General features: G+C 45.9%; 2 protein-coding genes across 4 annotated transcripts in view; both read right to left on the minus strand.

Annotated features, from left to right (window-relative positions):
- The window catches only part of cemip (cell migration inducing hyaluronidase 1), a 259,948-nt gene that overhangs the window by 199,040 nt on the left and 43,073 nt on the right, over positions 1-17,835 (minus strand). The window lies entirely within an intron of this gene.
- LOC139227715 (cell surface hyaluronidase CEMIP2-like) overlaps positions 1-17,835 on the minus strand; it is a 198,493-nt gene that overhangs the window by 51,178 nt on the left and 129,480 nt on the right. For all 3 annotated transcript variants that reach the window (XM_070858684.1, XM_070858683.1, XM_070858682.1), the window contains 5 exons: positions 17,383-17,418; positions 10,584-10,736; positions 10,298-10,475; positions 7,578-7,793; positions 4,888-5,096 (listed from right to left, as the gene is read on the minus strand). In XM_070858684.1, the coding sequence (XP_070714785.1) occupies positions 4,888-5,096; positions 7,578-7,793; positions 10,298-10,475; positions 10,584-10,736; positions 17,383-17,418 (792 nt within the window). The remainder of the gene's footprint in view (positions 1-4,887; positions 5,097-7,577; positions 7,794-10,297; positions 10,476-10,583; positions 10,737-17,382; positions 17,419-17,835) is intronic.

The following is a 17,835-nucleotide window of genomic DNA, read 5'->3' on the forward strand; positions in this document are numbered from 1 at the left end:
TTTAACTTTGCACATTAATCTCTTGTGTGGGACCTTGTCGAAAGCCTTCTGAAAGTCCAAATACACCACATCAACTGGTTCTCCCTTGTCCACTCTACTGGAAACATCCTCAAAAAATCCCAGAAGATGTGTCAAGCATGATTTCCCTTTCACAAATCCATGCTGACTTGGACCTATCATGTCACCTCTTTCCAAATGCACTGCTAGGACATCCTTAATAATTGATTCCATCATTTTACCCACTACCGATGTCAGGCTGATCAGTCTATAATTCCCTGTTTTCTCTCTCCCTCTTTTTTTTTTAAAAAAGTGGCTACCCTCCACTCCATAGAAACTGATCTAGAGTCTATGGAATGCTGGAAAATGACTGTCAATGCATCCGCTATTTCCAAGGCCACCTCCTTAAGGACTCTGGGATGCAGACCATCAGGCTCTGGGGGATTTATTGGCCTTCAATCCCATCAATTTCCTGACTAATAAGGATTTCCCTCAGTTCCTCCTTCTTACTAGATCCTTTGACCCCTTTTATATCCGGAAGGCTGTTTGTGTCCTCCTTAATGAATACCGAACCAAAGTACTGGTTCAATTGGTCTGCCATTTCTTTGTTCCCCATTATGACCTCCCCTGATTCTGACTGCAGGGGACCTACATTTGTCTTTATTAACCTTTTTCTTTACATATCTATCGAAGCTTTTGCAGTCCATCTTAATGTTCCCTGCAAGCTTCCTCTCGTACTCTATTTTCCCTACCCGAATCAAACCCTTTGTCCTCTTCTGCTGAGTTATAAATTTCTCCCAGTCCCCAGGTTCGCTGCTATTTCTGGCCAATTTGTATTCTACTTCCTGTAGTGGGGAAAATGCTTGAAGCCATCATTAAGGAAGAAATAGCGGGACATCTGGATAGGAATAGTGCAATCAAGCAGACGCAACATGGATTCATGAAGGGGAAATCATGTTTAACTAATTTACTGGAATTCTTTGATATAACGAGCATGGTGGATAGAGGTGTACCGATGGATGTGGTGTATTTGGATTTCCAAAAGGCATTCGATAAGGTGCCACACAAAAGGTTACTGCAGAAGATAAAGGTACGCGGAGTCAGAGGAAATGTATTAGCATGGACAGAGAATTGGCTAACTAACAGAAAGCAGAGAGTCGGGATAAATGGGTCCTTTTCAGGTTGGCAATCGGTGGTTAGTGGTGTACCACAGGGATCGGTGCTGGGACCACACCTGTTTACAATATACATAGATGACCTGGAAGAGGGGACGGAGTGTAGTGTAACAAAATTTGCAGATGACACAAAGATTAGTGGGAAAGCAGGTTGTGTAGAGGACACAGAGAGGCTGCAAAGAGATTTAGATAGGTTAAGCGAATGGACTAAGGTTTGGCAGATGGAATACAATGTTGGAAAATATGAGATCATCCACCTTGGGAAAAAAAACAGTAAAAGGGAATATTATTTGAATGGGGAGAAATTACAACATGCTGCGGTGCAGAGGGACCTGGGGGTCCTTGTGCATGAATCCCAAAAAGTTAGTTTGCAGGTGCAGCAGGTAATCAGGAAGGCGAATGGAATGTTGGCCTTCATTGCGAGAGGGATGGAGTACAAAAGCAGAGAGGTCCTGCTGCAACTGTATAGGGTATTGGTGAGGCCACACCTGGAGTATTGCATGCAGTTTTGGTCAACTTACTTAAGGAAGGATATACTAGCTTTGGAGGGGGTACAGAGACTGGTGAGGCCACACCTGGAGTATTGCATGCAGTTTTGGTCAACTTACTTAAGGAAGGATATACTAGCTTTGGAGGGGGTACAGAGACGATTCACTAGGCTGATTCCGGAGATGATGGTTACCTTATGATAGATTGAGTAGACTGGGTCTTTACTCGGAGTTCAGAAGGAATGAGGGGTGATCTTATAGAAACATTTAAAATAATGAAAGGGATAGACAAGATAGAGGCAAAGAGGTTGTTTCCACTGGTTGGGGAGACTAGAACTAGGGGGCACAGCCTCAAAATACGGGGGAGCCAATTTAAAACCGAGTTGAGAAGGAATTTCTTCTCCCAGAGGGTTGTGAATCTGTGGAATTCTCTGCCCAAGGAAGCAGTTGAGGCTAGCTCATTGAATGTATTCAAATCACAGATAGATAGATTTTTAACCAATAAGGGAATTAAGGGTTACGGGGAACGGACGGGAAAGTGGAGCCGAGTCCACAGCCAGATCAGCCATGATCTTGTTGAGTGGCGGAGCAGGCTCGAGGGGCTCGATGGCCTACTCCTGTTCCTAATTCTTATGTTCTTATGTGTAATACTATCCCTGATTTCCCTTGATAGCCACGGTTGCGACTGATGCGCTGCGGCAGCTTAAAGGGCCAGGCCCCCCGACTGCCGCAGCAGCGGCATCGGAGAGAGGAGCCTCCCTTGCGCAGTACTGAGCACCTTTAACTTGCCATTGCTCCGGGACGCTGCCAATACTGGGTATTTGCAATGTTATTCCCATTAGACCTCAAGTCGCTGGCGAAATATCAACAACGATGTCTCCGCAGGATCCTACAAATCCCCTGGGAGGACAGATGCACCAACGTTAGTATCCTTGACCAGCTCAACAGCTCCAGCATTGAAGCACTGACCACACTTGATCAGCTCCTCAGGGCAGGCCAGATCGTCCGCATGCCAGACACGAGACTCCCAAAGCAAGCGCTCGACTCGTAACTCCTTCACGGCAAACGAGCCAAAGGTGGGCAGAGGAAACGTTACAAGGACACCCTCAAAGCCTCCCTGATAAAGTGCAACATCTCCACCGACACCTGGGAGTCCCTGGTCAATGAGCGCCCTAAGTGGAAGAAGTGCATCCTCGAGTCTCATCGCCGACAGCATGCAGAAAACAAGCACAGGCAGCGGAAAAAGCGTGCGGCAAAGCAGTCCCACCCACCCCTCCCTCAATGACTGTCTGTCCCACCTGTGACAGGGACTGTGGTTCTCGTATTGGACTATTCAGCCACCTAAGGACTCATTTTAAGAGTGGAAGCATGTCTTCCTCGATTCCGAGGGACTGCCTATGATGAAGATGATCCTATTAGGCAGGTCATCGAGCAAAGCGCAGAGAGGAAAGTGAGCGGGGAACATAGCATGCCTGTTAGAGCCCATCTGATTTATCTCCCACTTATGGAAGTAGACAGGGGCTCCGTTACCAACGGGCGAGGCTCTCCCACCAGCCTTGACTCTGTCCAAGCACTGTGGACCAACAGGTCCACCTCTTGCCAGGGTCTCTGGAAATCAGAAGTCCAAACCTTGGCGAAATAGCCCTTCCCTAACTGAAGGGTACTGAGCCCAAGTGCAGCATCCCAACGGTCAGCCAGACCAGGATCAGCTGACACATCGTGGCACCTTCCTGGTCTCTATGGCAACACTGGGTCGGTTTGATAACGCACCACTTCCTCAACAGGTTATTCTTAGAAGTAGTTTTACTTTTGCACAGAAATGGTTTGCAAAAGTCATTAGCTCAGCCATTGCAGCATCATCCTTCTTTAGAAGGGAACTTTTCTCTTTAAAAATCGCACCAAGATTACTGAGATAGGAAGGGGCGAGGCCATGGAGGGATTTGTAAACAAGGACGAGAATTTTGAAAGCGAGTCATTGCTTAACCAGGATCCAGTGCAGGTCAGCAATTGCTACCCATGTCCTAACTCTCACCAAGTCCCGCTCACCCATCACCCCTGTGTTCACTGACCTACACTGGATCCTGGTTAAGAAACGCCTCGATTTCAAAATTCTCATCCTGGTTTACAAATCCCTCCATGGCCTTGCCCCTCCCTATCTCTGTAATTTCCTTCAGCCCCACAACCCCACAAGATGTCTGCGCTCCTCTAATTCTGCCCTCATGAGCATCCCTGATTATAAACGCTCAACCACTGGTGGCCGTGTCTTTAGCTGCCTGAGCCCTAAGCTCTGGAACTCCCTCCCCAAGCCTCTCTGCCTCTGAACCTCTCTTTCCTCCTTTAAGACTTTCCTTAAAACCTCCCTCTTTGACCAAGCTTTTGGTCATCTACCATCATTTCTTCTTATGTGGCTTGGTGTCAAATGTATCTGTTTTGTCTTATAACAGATGAGCATAAGAAGAAAAAAAAGACATGCATTTATATAGCACCTTTCACAATTACCGGATGTCTTGAGGTGCTTTATAGCCAATGAAATGCTTTTGGAGTGTAGTCACTGTTGTAATGTGGGAAATGCAGCAGCCAATTTGCGCAAAGCAAGCTCTCACAGACAGCAATGTGGTAATGACCAGAAATTATTTTTGTTATGTTGATTGAGGGATAAATATTGGCCTGGACACTGGGGAGAACTCCCCTGCTCTTCTTTGAAATAGTGCCATGGGATCTTTTACGTCCACCTGAGAGCAGACGGGGCCTTGGTTTGACATCCCATCCGAAAGACAGCACCACCGACAGCGCAGCAGTCCCTCAGCACTGCACTGGAGTGTCGGCCTAGATAATGTGCTCAAGTCGCTGGAGTGGGACTTGAACCCACAACCTTCTGACTTGGAGGCGAGCACAAGTCAAAAACTTGGACTGTTTTTAAAATGTTGCCATGGTGAAGATCTTAGCTGACTGTTGGAAACCTGGCCAATATCCTGGGACTGCCTTGGGACGTTTTACTACGTTAAAGGCGCTATATAAATAAAAGCTGTTGTTGTTGAAATGCACTTTCGATGCGCATGATAATCCAATTAGGAGCACTGAGATTACTGCCAATCGCCATCTCAGTTGAGCAAGGCTCCATTCTGGTACACGACCATGGCAAAATTTACCCAGTACAGCATCTGAAACTTTGGACAGCGAACACTGCAACACCACAAAACAAAAACGATGGTCTCTCAATAAGTTACCTGTTAAAGTTGATTGGGTAGAGGACAATTTGCTCAGGCGTTCTGCCGTTCCACCATAGTGTGTAGGCTTGTTCCAACATGACGACGGGCTGATACTGTTGGTAGGATGCCTTACGATTTACACCCTGCAGCTTCAGTGGGTGGTTTGGGTAAGAGTCCTTCGTGATCAGCAGAGACAGATTCTCCGGCCGCCAGGCTTGGACATAGAGCTGGAGAAAATATAAGAGAAATAATGCTTTATGGAGAGAGCGGGGGGTTTTAAATTTGTTCTGGAAATGTGGGAGAGACTGGCAAGGACACATTTATTGTTAGTAAGAACGTAAGAAATAGGAGCAGGAGTGGACCATATGGCTCCGCCATTTAATACGATCATGGCTGATCCGATCATGGATTCAGGTCCACTTCCCTGCCCGCTCCCCATTATCCCTTATTCCCTTATCGGTTAAGAATCTGTCTATCTCTGTCTTAAAATTATTCAATGATCCAGCTTCCACAGCACTGAGGCAGCGAATTCCACACATTTACAACCCTCTGAGAAGAAATTCCTCCTCAATTCAGTTTTAAGTGGGCAGCCCCTTATTCTAAGATGTATTGTTCTTTCCGAGTTGACCAGAGAAGGTTGTGGTGAGGCTGCTCCTTGAAGCACTGCAGCCCTTGTGGTGATGCTGCTTTCACAGCAGTGCTAGGGAGGAAGTCTCAGGATATTGGCCAGGTTTCCAATAGTCAGCTGAGAGCTTCACCATGGCAACATTTTAAAAACAGTCCAAGTTTTTGACTTATGCTCGTCTCCAAGTCAGAAGGTTGTGGGTTCAAGTCCCATTCCAGCGACTTGAGCACATTATCTAGGCCGACACTCCAGTGCAGTGCTGAGGGACTGCTGCGCTGTCGGTGGTGCCGTCTTTCGGATGGGATGTCAAACCGAGGCCACGTCTGCTCTCAGGTGGACGTAAAAGATCCCATGGCACTATTTCAAAGAAGAGCAGGGGAGTTCTCCCCGGTGTCCAGGCCAATATTTATCCCTCAATCAACATAACAAAAATAATTTCTGGTCATTACCACATTGCTGTCTGCGAGAGCTTGCTGTGCGCAAATTAGCTGCTGCATTTCCCACATTACAACAGTGACTACACTCCAAAAGCACTTCATTGGCTATAAAGCACTTCGAGACATCCGGTGATCGTGAAAGGCGCTATATAAAAGCATCTTTTTTATGCTCCATGATTATTCCGGCTAGCCCCGTATGTATCAGGCTTCATACATACCCACCTTTCAAAAATAGCCCTACATTAAAAAAAGTGACTGACCTTTAGTGCAGGTACATTCAAAAGCAGATAAACTTGATGAGTGAGAGGTTGGTTGCACAGGGTGTCGTTTAGGTACGGGGCGACTCCAGAAAAACCCACTGGAAACCAGCAGAAACCCCCAAAAAGGCAAAAATCTGGTTATGCTGGATCTCTGCTGGTTTTTTTATGATAAACAGTTCCGTTGGATTACACCTAATCAGCCTGCGAATCCGACGGTTTAATGTCTCATCTGAAAGATGGCACTTCTGACAATGCAACACTCCACTGAAGTGCCAGCCTAGATTATGTGCTTAAGTCCTCAAGTGCTCAAGGGGCTTGAGCCCACAACCTAACTTGGATGAGAGTCAAGCTTCTAATATCTCTGATCCACACGCCCTTAGATATGCATTTCCCACTGAGAGTGTGGGATAGCAGTGTTGTTCCTAATATGCACTCCCAATATGACTGATGTTCTGCTCCTGGAACAGAAACTTTTAAATTACCCAGTTACAGCCCAGACTGACACACAGGAGCCGTTCCCTGGCTCGTGCAAGGTGGCAGAGGCACAAAAACTGGCAAGACTTGCATCGCACCGCTCCTCAGGAGAGGCCCACCCGATGTGGTCTTTGAGCAGACCTTGAAATAGACATCCAGCCCTCGCACCCGAAACAGGTGGGAGACTTGCTCAAACATCTGAATCCACCCTCTCCTCCTCCCCGCCCCCCCTCCGCCCCCATACCGCCCCAGGTCTATAGTCGGCTGCTTGGGGTCAGAACTGGCAGATTTCCCATCCTTCCCCAATCAGCGAGCTGCCTCGAACAGCCCATTTGGCGCTCGCTGCCTCACGTTAATGAAGTCCAACCACCATGTTGGTTCGTGTCTCAGGCTGCTGATTGATTCAGTGATTCACCAAACCAAAATCAGCCCCATAAAACCCAAATACCGTCTCAAGATGATGTCTGGAAAACAGACATCAGGGTTTGCAAAGTATGACAACATAAGAATTAGGCCATTCGGCCCCTCGAGCCTGCTCTGCCATTCAATGAAATTATGGCTGATCTTCTACCTCAACTCCACTTTCCTGCACATTTCCCCATATCTCTTGATTCCCTTATTATCCCAAAAATCTATCGATCTGTCTTGAATATACAGAAAGACTGAGCCTCCACAGCCCACTGGGGTAGAGAAATCCAGAGATTCACCATCCTCGGAGTGAAGAAGTTTCTCCTCATCTCAGTCCGAAATGGCCGACCCCGGAGTCCGAGACTGTGACCACTGGTTCTAGACTCCCCAGCCAGAGGAATCCTCCCTGCATCTATCCTGTCAAGCCCTGTAAGAATTTTGTACGTTTCAATGAGATCACATCACAACGCTACAAATGTTTGTTTGACCCAATTGAAATTTCACCTGGGCATACTTGCCACTGCAGATCACTCCGTTCCACCTGGGCACACTCAGGCAGCCTGGATGACGAACCAGGTAGTTGTCCGCCCTCGCAACAAATGCGTCGGGATATCCAGTCACTGAGCCATCCAGGTCATGGAAGATAGAAGTCCAGTCACCATCAAGGCCGTTAGTTCCAAACCACTGCCCTGGTTTGCCAAAAAATACCTCGAGAGTAACCTGCATGGAAAGAAAGCAGGGGAGAAATGGGCACAGGTACGCAAGAGCAAACGTTCTCCGTCCAACAAGGCTGGGGCTCCTGTCTATAGAAAAAAAAAAGACATAGGTGACCTGATGGAGGTCTTTAAAATTACGAAGGAGGTTGATGGGGTAGATGTAGAGAAGATGTTTCCACTTGTTGGCTGTGGCAAGGGGGGGGGGGGTGTAAAAATATAAGGTAGTCACTAATAAATCCAAGGAATTCAGGAGGAACTTCTTTACTCAGAATGGCGAGAATATTGAGGGAAATAGTACAGATGCATTTAAGGGGAAGCTAGATAAATGCATGAAAGGGAAAGGAATGGAAGGATATGTTGATGGGGTGAGATGAAGCCAGCTGGGAGGAGGTTCGTGTGGAGCATAAACACCGGCATAGACCTGTTGGGCTGAATGGTGTATTTCTGTGCTGTACATTCTAAAAAGAACATCACACGTTTTTGTACTTGGAGAAATATTGAATGGATTACAGACACTCGCTCCTTAATACAGATGTTTAATTGTCAGAACAATGGAATTCAACACAACTAAACATAGATTGTTATAGACTGTGAATATAACATCAAATTGTAAAATATGGAGAAAAAAATCTGTTGGTATTTTTCATTATAGCAAGCACTTGACACTAGTTGACTGTGATTGGTTGTTATATGAGTAAATGCTGCCAATAAGCATTCTTGTATTTCAAAAAATGAGAAAATTATGTATTGAAAAGGAGGATTGGATAGTGCAGTGGGTTAGGGGTACAGTAGAAGGGTTAGGGGTACAGTGGAGGAGAGAGTACAGTAGGTTAGGAGTACAGTAGAGGGGGTTAGGGATACAGTAGAGGAGAGAGCACAGTGGAGGGGTTTAGGGGCACAGTGGAGGGGGTTAGTACAGTAGAAGGGAGCACACAGTAGTGTGCATGATCAATCGCAAAATGTCAATTGACCCAGCATCCACAGCCTTATGGGAGAGAGATTTCCAGATTTCCACTACTCTGTGAAAACATGCTACCTGACCAGACTGATGGGGGAATCCAGAGCAATAAGCCTATCAGAGGAAGTCGGTTCTCTTTATCTACATTATCAAATCCCTTTACCATTTTAAACATCTCGATTAGATCACCCCCGAATCTACTATACTCAAAGGATTACAGGCCAAACTAACCTCATCATTTGAGCCTGTAACCTCCCCTCAGAGATATAAAGTAGAAGGGGCTAAATGGGGCATTTTTCTTGCATCGAAGGCACCAGCTACAGCCCTGTAAGGTAAGGGAAGCAATGCTGCACCCATCACTAGTGCCTCCGCTGCCTGTGCTTCCCACTGCCACCATGGCACGGCTGCTTCTGTCGACACCAGCAAGAACCTAATCCTCGTGTCAGATCCGATGGAGCCATTAACTACTTTATCCGTGCTGCAAACATGCAGAGTGCTCAGACCCATTGTGCAGGGCAGCCGTCTGGTTTCTCGATCGCTCACCTTGCATTGCCATCATTGCCAGTGGAGCAGGTCCAGTGGGTGGACATGAAATAATCAACTCTGGCTCTCAAACAACTGCCCATATGCAGCTCAATGGGAATAAGATTATAATAGTTATTACAGAATATCCCAGCTACTGAAATGTCTTAGTAACTCGCCTTCCAATGTTTTTCTGGTCTCCAGTGTAAAATTTGGGCTTAATAATTTAAAAAAGGATAGCCAACTCATCGCAGGTTATCATCATCATAGGCGGTCCCTCGAAGCGAGGATGACTTGCTTCCATGCCAAAAAAGGATAAGTTCACAGGTGTTTCAATGAAGAACCTAATATTCCAGGTCCCCAACTACATGTTGAAGGGTGGAGAATGCCTGTGCGTGGATTTTTTTAACTTGTGGTGGCTGTTGCACACCAGCCACCACACGGGTTTGACAGAGCTAGGTCTTGGTCCAGTGGCAAGGGTTAACCAAGACGACTGGAGACCAGCTCTGCTGCACGGGCCTAATGCGCACACATATCGTAGTGTGGGCTGGCCCGTGCTGCCCCTGGGCCCAAACTCACGCCTCTCCTGGGCCCCGATCATGTCCCTCTTTAGTCTCTCGCTGCTCCTTCGCCCCGATCTCGCCGCTCCCACTGTATCTGCCCACGCTCCAATCACCGACCTGGACCTTGATGACGTCACTCTTCGCTGCCGTTGCCCTCCTGCACCAGCTCGCACTGTTCCCTGAAGTAGTATGCCTCCACGCCTCTCCTTTTATGGCCCTGACCTGCCGCTGGTGTTCTCACGCAGGTCGGGGCCTCCACACTACTCCGTGGCAACCCCGACCTGCATGAGGACACTAATGGCAGGTCAGGGCCATAAAAGGAGCAGCGTGGAGGCCTCGAGAGCAGTGTGGATCGCAGGTTAACACGTGGCTCCAAAGGGTTAATTTTACCATCTTTGCCCCACTACTGCAGAATGGTTTCCGTCAATGTTTGAGAATACACAGGCAGATTATTTGAAGACTTACACTCCTCTCCAGCTTGACTTGAGACACGTTGTTTTGGGGGCTGATTTGCCAGGCGTTCCTCATGAAGAAAGCAAGTGCACTGGAGTGCCGGTCATGGACAGGGACGTATTTCCTAAATGTGCACTGGGTGAGCCGCACTGGGCCGTCATAGAACTGGAATCCACGGATGGGAAACGTTCTGGAAAGCACAAATCACTTAAGTCCAACTTCTAGTAGCCTTTGGTTTAAAAAGCCCCCCCAAAATCTGTTAACGTGTATAGAAAATTATTCAGTTTTTATTTTCTACCTGTTTCTTGGCAGTGTCCTGTACTCTCCATGCGCTCCCTTGCCCCAGTAGCGGTTTTGCCCTCCATTACAGCCGACATTAATGCTTTCACCAACAAAGATTGACTTTGTCACTTCCAAGCTGGACCCTTCATCAGTTGGAAAAGTTCCGTCGCTATGGAAACAAGAGCACAGTAGCAGTTAACAACCCTTTCTATCATCAGTTTTAATCAAATGGCAGCATCAACCACAAAAATAAAAGCTTAATAAGTTTAGCGTTTGTACGTGTGCAGAGATCATGCTTTGCACAATGAATCTGAAATCAGAGCTGGCTTGTTTTTATGGTCTATTGGAAGAGATAACTTCAACTGCAGATGGCCAGGAGAAACTGCTATTGCATCTCCAAACAATTCTGAAATAGTCTCAATTTATTTAACAATGAATAAACGGTTAGACAGTGAAGCATCACATACTGCAAACCCTGAAGATCAAATTTCAAGCAGGTTTTTTAAAAATTCATTCATGGGATGTGGGCATCGCTGGCAAGGCCGGCATTTATTGCCGGTCCCTGATCGCCCCTTGAGAAGGTGGTGGTGAGCTGCCGCCTTGAACCACTGCAGTCCATGTGGTGAAGGTGCTCCCACAGTGCTGTTGGGGAGTGAGTTCAGGATTTTGACCCAGCGACGATAAAGGAACGGGCAATATATTTCCAAGTCAGGATGTTGTTGACTTGGAGGTGATGATGTTCCCATGCGCCTGCTGCCCTTGTCCTTCAAGGTGGTAGAGGTCGTGGGTTTGGGCGGTGCTGCCAAAGAAGCCTTGGCGAGTTGCTCCAGTGCATCTTGTAGATGCTGCACAGTGCAGCCACGGTGTGCTGGTAGTGGATGTTTAAAGTAGTATATGGACTGCTTAGTCCTGGATGGCATTGAGCTTCTTGAGTGTTGTTGGAGCTGCACTCATCCAGGCAAGTGGAGAGTATTTCATCACACTGAAATGCATCCCAGGGTATTAAAAGAGATGGCGGAAGTTATAGCAGATGCATTCGTTATAATCTACCAAAATTCTCTGGACTCTGGGGAGGTACCAGCGGATTGGAAAGCAGCTAATGTAACGCCTCTGTTTAAAAAAGGGGGCAGACAAAAGGCAGGTAACTATAGGCCTGTTAGTTTAACAACTGTAATGGGGAAAATGCTTGAAGCTATCATTAAGGAAGAAATAGCGGGACATCTAGATAGGAATAGTGCAATCAAGCAGATGCAACATGGATTCATGAAGGGAAAATCATGTTTAACTAATTTACTGGAATTCTTTGAGGATATAACGAGCATGGTGGATAGAGGTGTACCGATAGATGTGGTGTATTTAGATTTCCAAAAGGCATTTGATAAGGTGCCACACAAAAGGTTACTGCAGAAGATAAAGGTACGCAGAGTCAGAGGAAATGTATTAGCATGGATCGAGAATTGGCTGGCTAACAGAAAGCAGAGAATCGGGATAAATGGGTCCTTTTCGGGTTGGAAATCGGTGGTTAGTGGTGTGCCACAGGGATCGGTGCTGGGACCACAACTGTTTACAATATACATAGATGACCTGGAAGAGGGGACAGAGTGTAGTGTAACAAAATTTGCAGATGACAAAGATTAGTGAGAAAGCGGGTTGTGTAGAGGACACAGAGAGGCTGCAAAGAGATTTGGATAGGTTAAGCGAATGGGCTAAGGTTTGGCAGATAGAATACAATGTCGGAAAATGTGAGGTCATCCACCTTGGGAAAAAAAAACAGTAAAAGGGAATATTATTTGAATGGGGAGAAATTACAACATGCTGCGGTGCAGAGGGACCTGGGGGTCCTTGTGCATGAAACTCTTTTGGAGTTACTTGTGCATGAATCCCCCAAAAAAAGTTAGTTTGCAGGTGCAGCAGGTAATCAGGAAGGCGAATGGAATGTTGGCCTTCGTTGCAAGAGGGATGGAGTACAAAAGCAGGGAGGTCCTGCTGCAACTGTACAGGGTATTGGTGAGGCTGCACCTGGAGTACTGTGCAGTTTTGGTCACCTTACTTAAGGAAGGCTATACTAGCTTTGGAGGGGGTACAGAGACGATTCACTAGGCTGATTCCGGAGATGAGGGGGTTACCTTATGATGATAGATTGAGTAGACTGGGTCTTTACTCGTTGGAGTTCAGATGGATGAGGGGTGATCTTATAGAAACATTTAAAATAATGAAAGGAATAGACAAGATCGAGGTAGAGTGGTTGTTTCCACTAGTCGGGGAGACTAGAACTAGGGGGCACAGCCTCAAAATACGGGGGAGCCAATTTAAAACCGAGTTGAGAAGGAATTTCTTCTCCTAGAGGGTTGTGAATCTGTGGAATTCTGTGCCCAAGGAAGCAGTTGAGGCTAGCTCATTGAATGTATTCAAATCACAGATAGAGAGATTTTTAACCAATAAGGGAATTAAGGGTTACGGGGAGCGGGCGGGTAAGTGGAGCCGAGTCCATGGCCAGATCAGCCATGAGCTTTTTGAATGGCGGAGCAGGCTCGAGGGGCTAGATGGCCTGTTCCTAATTCTTATGTTCTTATGTATGTCCTGACTTGTGCCTTGTAGATGGTGGAAAGGCTTTGGAGAGTCAGGAGGTGAGACACTTGCCACAGAATACCCAGCCTCTGACCTGCTCTTGTGGCCATAGTATTTATGTGGCTGGGCCAGTTAACTTTCTGGTCAATGGTGACCCCCAGGATGTTGATGGTGGGCAAATTTGGCGATGGTAATGCTGTTGAATGAGTACCGAGGCCAGTTAATTTTGCTTACAACACACAGACCCAGTAACACATTCGGGCTGAAGCAAGCCTTGGTCTAAGAAGCAGCCAGGCCACCAGTAAGCCAGAGGAGCAGGGTTCAAAGCTCCCTCCAGGCAGTCCCAGTGAGTGGAGATTGGAGCTCCGGCTCAGAGCTCTGGGATGACACCCAGCGGGATACTTGCGTCCAGTAGGTGGCTCCCCAACCCCTCATCGGCTGGTTTGAGAGAGCCCATAGAACCCTCCCATTGGATAGGACTGACCACCCTAGCGACTGATACAATGATGGTTACAGCCATGGAAGGGGTGGTCAGACTGCTAATTAGCCTGAGAATCCGTCCATGACTTTACTCAATTCTACAAGGGAAAAGTGAAGATACGAAAAAAGCACAATTACAGGGCTGATTTGACAAATGCGCGCTACAGCAGGGAGCCGTGCTATTCGGAAGTATAGAATCACAGAATGGTTACAGCATGAGGAATGGCCATTCGGCCCATGCAGACTCTCAGCTAGTCCCACTCCCCCGCTCTTTCCCTGTAGCCCTGAAATTTATTTTCTTTCAGACAATAACCCTTTTGAAAGATAACATTGAGTCTGCCTCCACCACCCTTTCAGGCAGTTCATTGCAGATCCTAACCACTCGCTGCATAAAAAAGGTTTCTTCCTTATGTCGCTCTCTGGTTCTTCTGCCAATCACCTTAAATCTGTGACCTCTGGTTCTCGACCCTTCTGCCAATCGGAACAGTTTCTCTCTCTCTAATCTGTCCAGACCCCTCATGATTTTGAGCACCTCTATCAAATCTCCTCTCGATCTTCCTTGCTCCAAGGAGAACAACCCCAGCTTCTCCAGTCTATCCATGTAACTGAAGTCCCTCATTCCTGGAATCATTCTTAAAGATTTTCTGCACCTTCTCTAAGGCCTTCACATCCTTCCTAAAGTGTGGTGCCCAGAATTGGATGCAATACTCCAGTTGGGATCGAACCAGTGTTTTATACAGGTTCATCATAATTTCCACACTTTTGTACTCTATGCCTCTATTTATGAAGCCCAGGATCCTGTAAGCCTTTTTAACTGCTTTCTCAACCTACCCTGCCACCTTCAATGATTTGAGCACACATTCCCCCTGGTCTCTCTGTTCATGCACCCCCTTTAGGATTGTACTCTTTAGTTTATATTTCTGCTCCTCATTCTTTCTACCAAATGCATCACTTCATATTTTTCTGCGTTAAACTTCATCTGCCACATGTTCGCCCATTTCACCAGCCTGTCTGTGTCTTCCTGAAGTCTATCATTCTCCTCCTCACTGTTCAGTATACTTCCAAGATTTGTGTCACCTGAAAATTTTGAAAGTGTGCCCTGTACACCCACGTCCAAATCATTAATATATAACAAGAAAAGCAGTGGTCCTGGAACCGACCCTGGGGAACACCACTGTATACCTTCCTCCAGTCCAAACAACAACCATTCACCCCTACTTTGTTTCCTGTCACTGAGCCAATTTCGTATCCAGGCTACCACTGTCCCTTTTATTCCATGGACTTCAATTTTGCTGGAAATCCTATTATGTAGCACTTGTCAAAGGCCTTTTGGAAATCCATTTACCCTACGTCAATCGCATTGCCTTCATCAACCCCCTCTGTTACCTCATCAAAAAACTCGATCAAGGTTAAATACGATTTGCCTTTAACAAATCCATGCTGGCTTTCCTTAATTAATCCACCCCTATCCAAATGACTTAATTTTTTCCCCTGATTACAGTTTCTAAAAGCTTCCCCTTTAATAGTAGTACCAAGCATAAATTTGGAAACTGAGTGTTAATGATTTTCCATCCTGTTGAATAGATGTGGGAATACTCAATGTATTCCACTCATGAGCTAGGTAATTCAATGATTAGGGCTACCATTCTTTTGAGTCACCTGTAATTCGTTGCGGGGGGGTGGGCGGAAGAAGAAAGCGCTTTAGGTTCACTCTCCGCACCAGCAATCATCACCTGTGTCCTTAGCTACTTGCAGCAGGACTGTTATTGTGCACTTGGTCTTGCGGCTGCGTGGTGGAATGCAGATCTTTGTGAAGACCCTCACTGGTAAGACCATAACCCTTGAAGTTGAGCTAAGTGACACAATAGAGAATGTCAAAGCCAAGATCCAGGACAAAGAAGGTATTCCACCAGACCAACAGCGTCTGATCTTTGCTGGCAAGCAGTTGGAAGATGGTCGCACTCTATCTGACTACAACATTCAGAATCTACCTTGCACTTGGTCTTGCAGCTGCGTGATGGACTGTGAAAGTTGACCTTTTTGATTCTAAGCGTCAATTTGCACTTTTTTGTTGCAGTGTAATTTTTTTAATGCACTTTGATGTATGGATCTTGCTTTTGTAATGAACAAACTGGACTTTGTAACTGAAGCATTGTAGATAATAACATGAAGGAACACCGCTCGAGGTACAGAGTGGGGAAACAAAAGCCATTAATGTTTGCTCTCCGTACCCAAGAGAATCCTATCACCATGACGATAAATTGCAATGCTCCACACAGCCCCTCATCAACAACATCATTAACATTACAATAATTAAGCAAGGCTTTCAGTGAGATGGATGTAATATATACTGCTAGTATGCAATTATCTTCAATTATAGTAGTTAACCCAGCAGGCCCTAATTCTCCAAATGATTCCATTTTTTAATTATTATTTAATAGGCAACATCTAAACATTGAATACAAAGTTTCCCACTGCCTGCCAGTAGCTAGACTGTGCACCTACACCCTGCTGCTTGTCAAATAACATCACACGGCATTCTCCATTCAAGACATATCCACCAAAACTCCATTAAAAGGAAAAGTCGTCACCACTAAATTATCATTCAGACTTGAGCACAGCATCTAGGCTGACACTTCACTGCAGTACCAAGGGAGTGCTGCATGGTCGGAAGTGCAGTGTTTTGGATGAGATGTTAAGCTGAGGCCTCGCGTCTGCCTGCTGAGTTGGATGGCACTATTTGAAGAGCAGGGAGTTCTCCTCGTGTCTCGGCCAACATTATTCCCTTAACCAATACCACAAAAAGATGATTATTTGGTGATTCATTCATTTGCAGTTTGTGGGGCCTTGCTGTATCTACCAAGACACAAGGTGCAGTTGGAGTTTACAGAGTGGCAGAAAAGGCAATTGGAGAAGATACCAGAGTGGGAGCGAAAGACCTATGCAAAGCAAAAAGGGGGGCACAGAGAGTGTGAGGAGGGGTGTAGGACCTTGGCCATCAGACTGGCTGGATGCAAAATGTCTAGACCAAGCAAGCAATAGACGGAGTGTTATTTATTTTTATGTTTTCAGATGGCCTGTTTTTTTTTTTATATGCCCTTCAAGATAAAGCTGCGATGTCCTAAACTCTACTAGCCAGGATCTCTTCTATTTCCTTTGCTGCCTATTCTTTTCTTCTGCAAAAAGAATTATAAAATGTGTGACCAGTCAGTTTTGAATACAAAGAATGTTTGTCGACTGTATATCAAAAAACTTGCATCGAGTTGTAGCTATATTAAAAATCTTACATCTGTGTGCACTCCCTGTCAACGTTCTCCATTAGAAATTCCTGTTCCCATTTATAATGAAAACAGCCCTTGTCACACTAATTACAACCTGCAGCACCACCACTGGCAACAGCATGTAGTTACATTGTGACATGTTTACATAGATATTTTTCATTATTAATGTGACATAGGAATTTATAATGGAAATGTAAAAATAATTGCAGAAGCTATGACTTTATAATGGGATTGAATGACATCTGTGCACCAATTAACCCCTGGCCTCTAAACTAACTTCACCTGAAGACTACCCTTGGTCTTGGTCTCGACTGCACCGGTGCAAAGCTACAGGAAATCAACTAGAAATATTCAAATGTATTTGCTTTTTAGATCAATTTCTTTAAGCCAAGGTTTTGTTTTTAACCTAAAAGAGATCTGATCTGCAAAGATCATTGGGTGAGGCATTCCTACAATTCAAAAATACAAATCTCCAAAGGAAGTTACCTTGCTAGAGTCAGGCCAATTCCATTGTCCGAGAATCTGGAGAAGCAGAAAGGAATGTGGTCACTTCCCTGAATTTCACACACCGTATCCGCAGTAACTAGCAGCAATGCTCCCTCATTTTCTTTCGTGCGCGGTTCCTTTAAATTTGCCGCGCGGCCGCACATCCGCGGTATTTTACCAGCGGCAACAGCTGGTGAGCAGCCTGCATGGGACCGGCGGATCGATGCACGGCTGCGCAGCTTAAGGGGAACATTGTTTCGCAATGCATTATCTACCTGTGCTGTAAATCTACAGTAACTAGCAATGCATTGTAGCCCTCAGTGCTGTATATCTACAGTTACTAGCAATGCATTATCTACCTGTGCTGTAAATCTACAGTAACTAGCAATGCATTGTACCCCTCAGTGCTGTATATCTACAGTTACTAGCAATGCATTATATACTTGTGCTGTC

Source organism: Pristiophorus japonicus, chromosome 17 (assembly GCF_044704955.1).
Source record: "Pristiophorus japonicus isolate sPriJap1 chromosome 17, sPriJap1.hap1, whole genome shotgun sequence".
Lineage (NCBI taxonomy): Eukaryota > Metazoa > Chordata > Chondrichthyes > Pristiophoridae > Pristiophorus > Pristiophorus japonicus.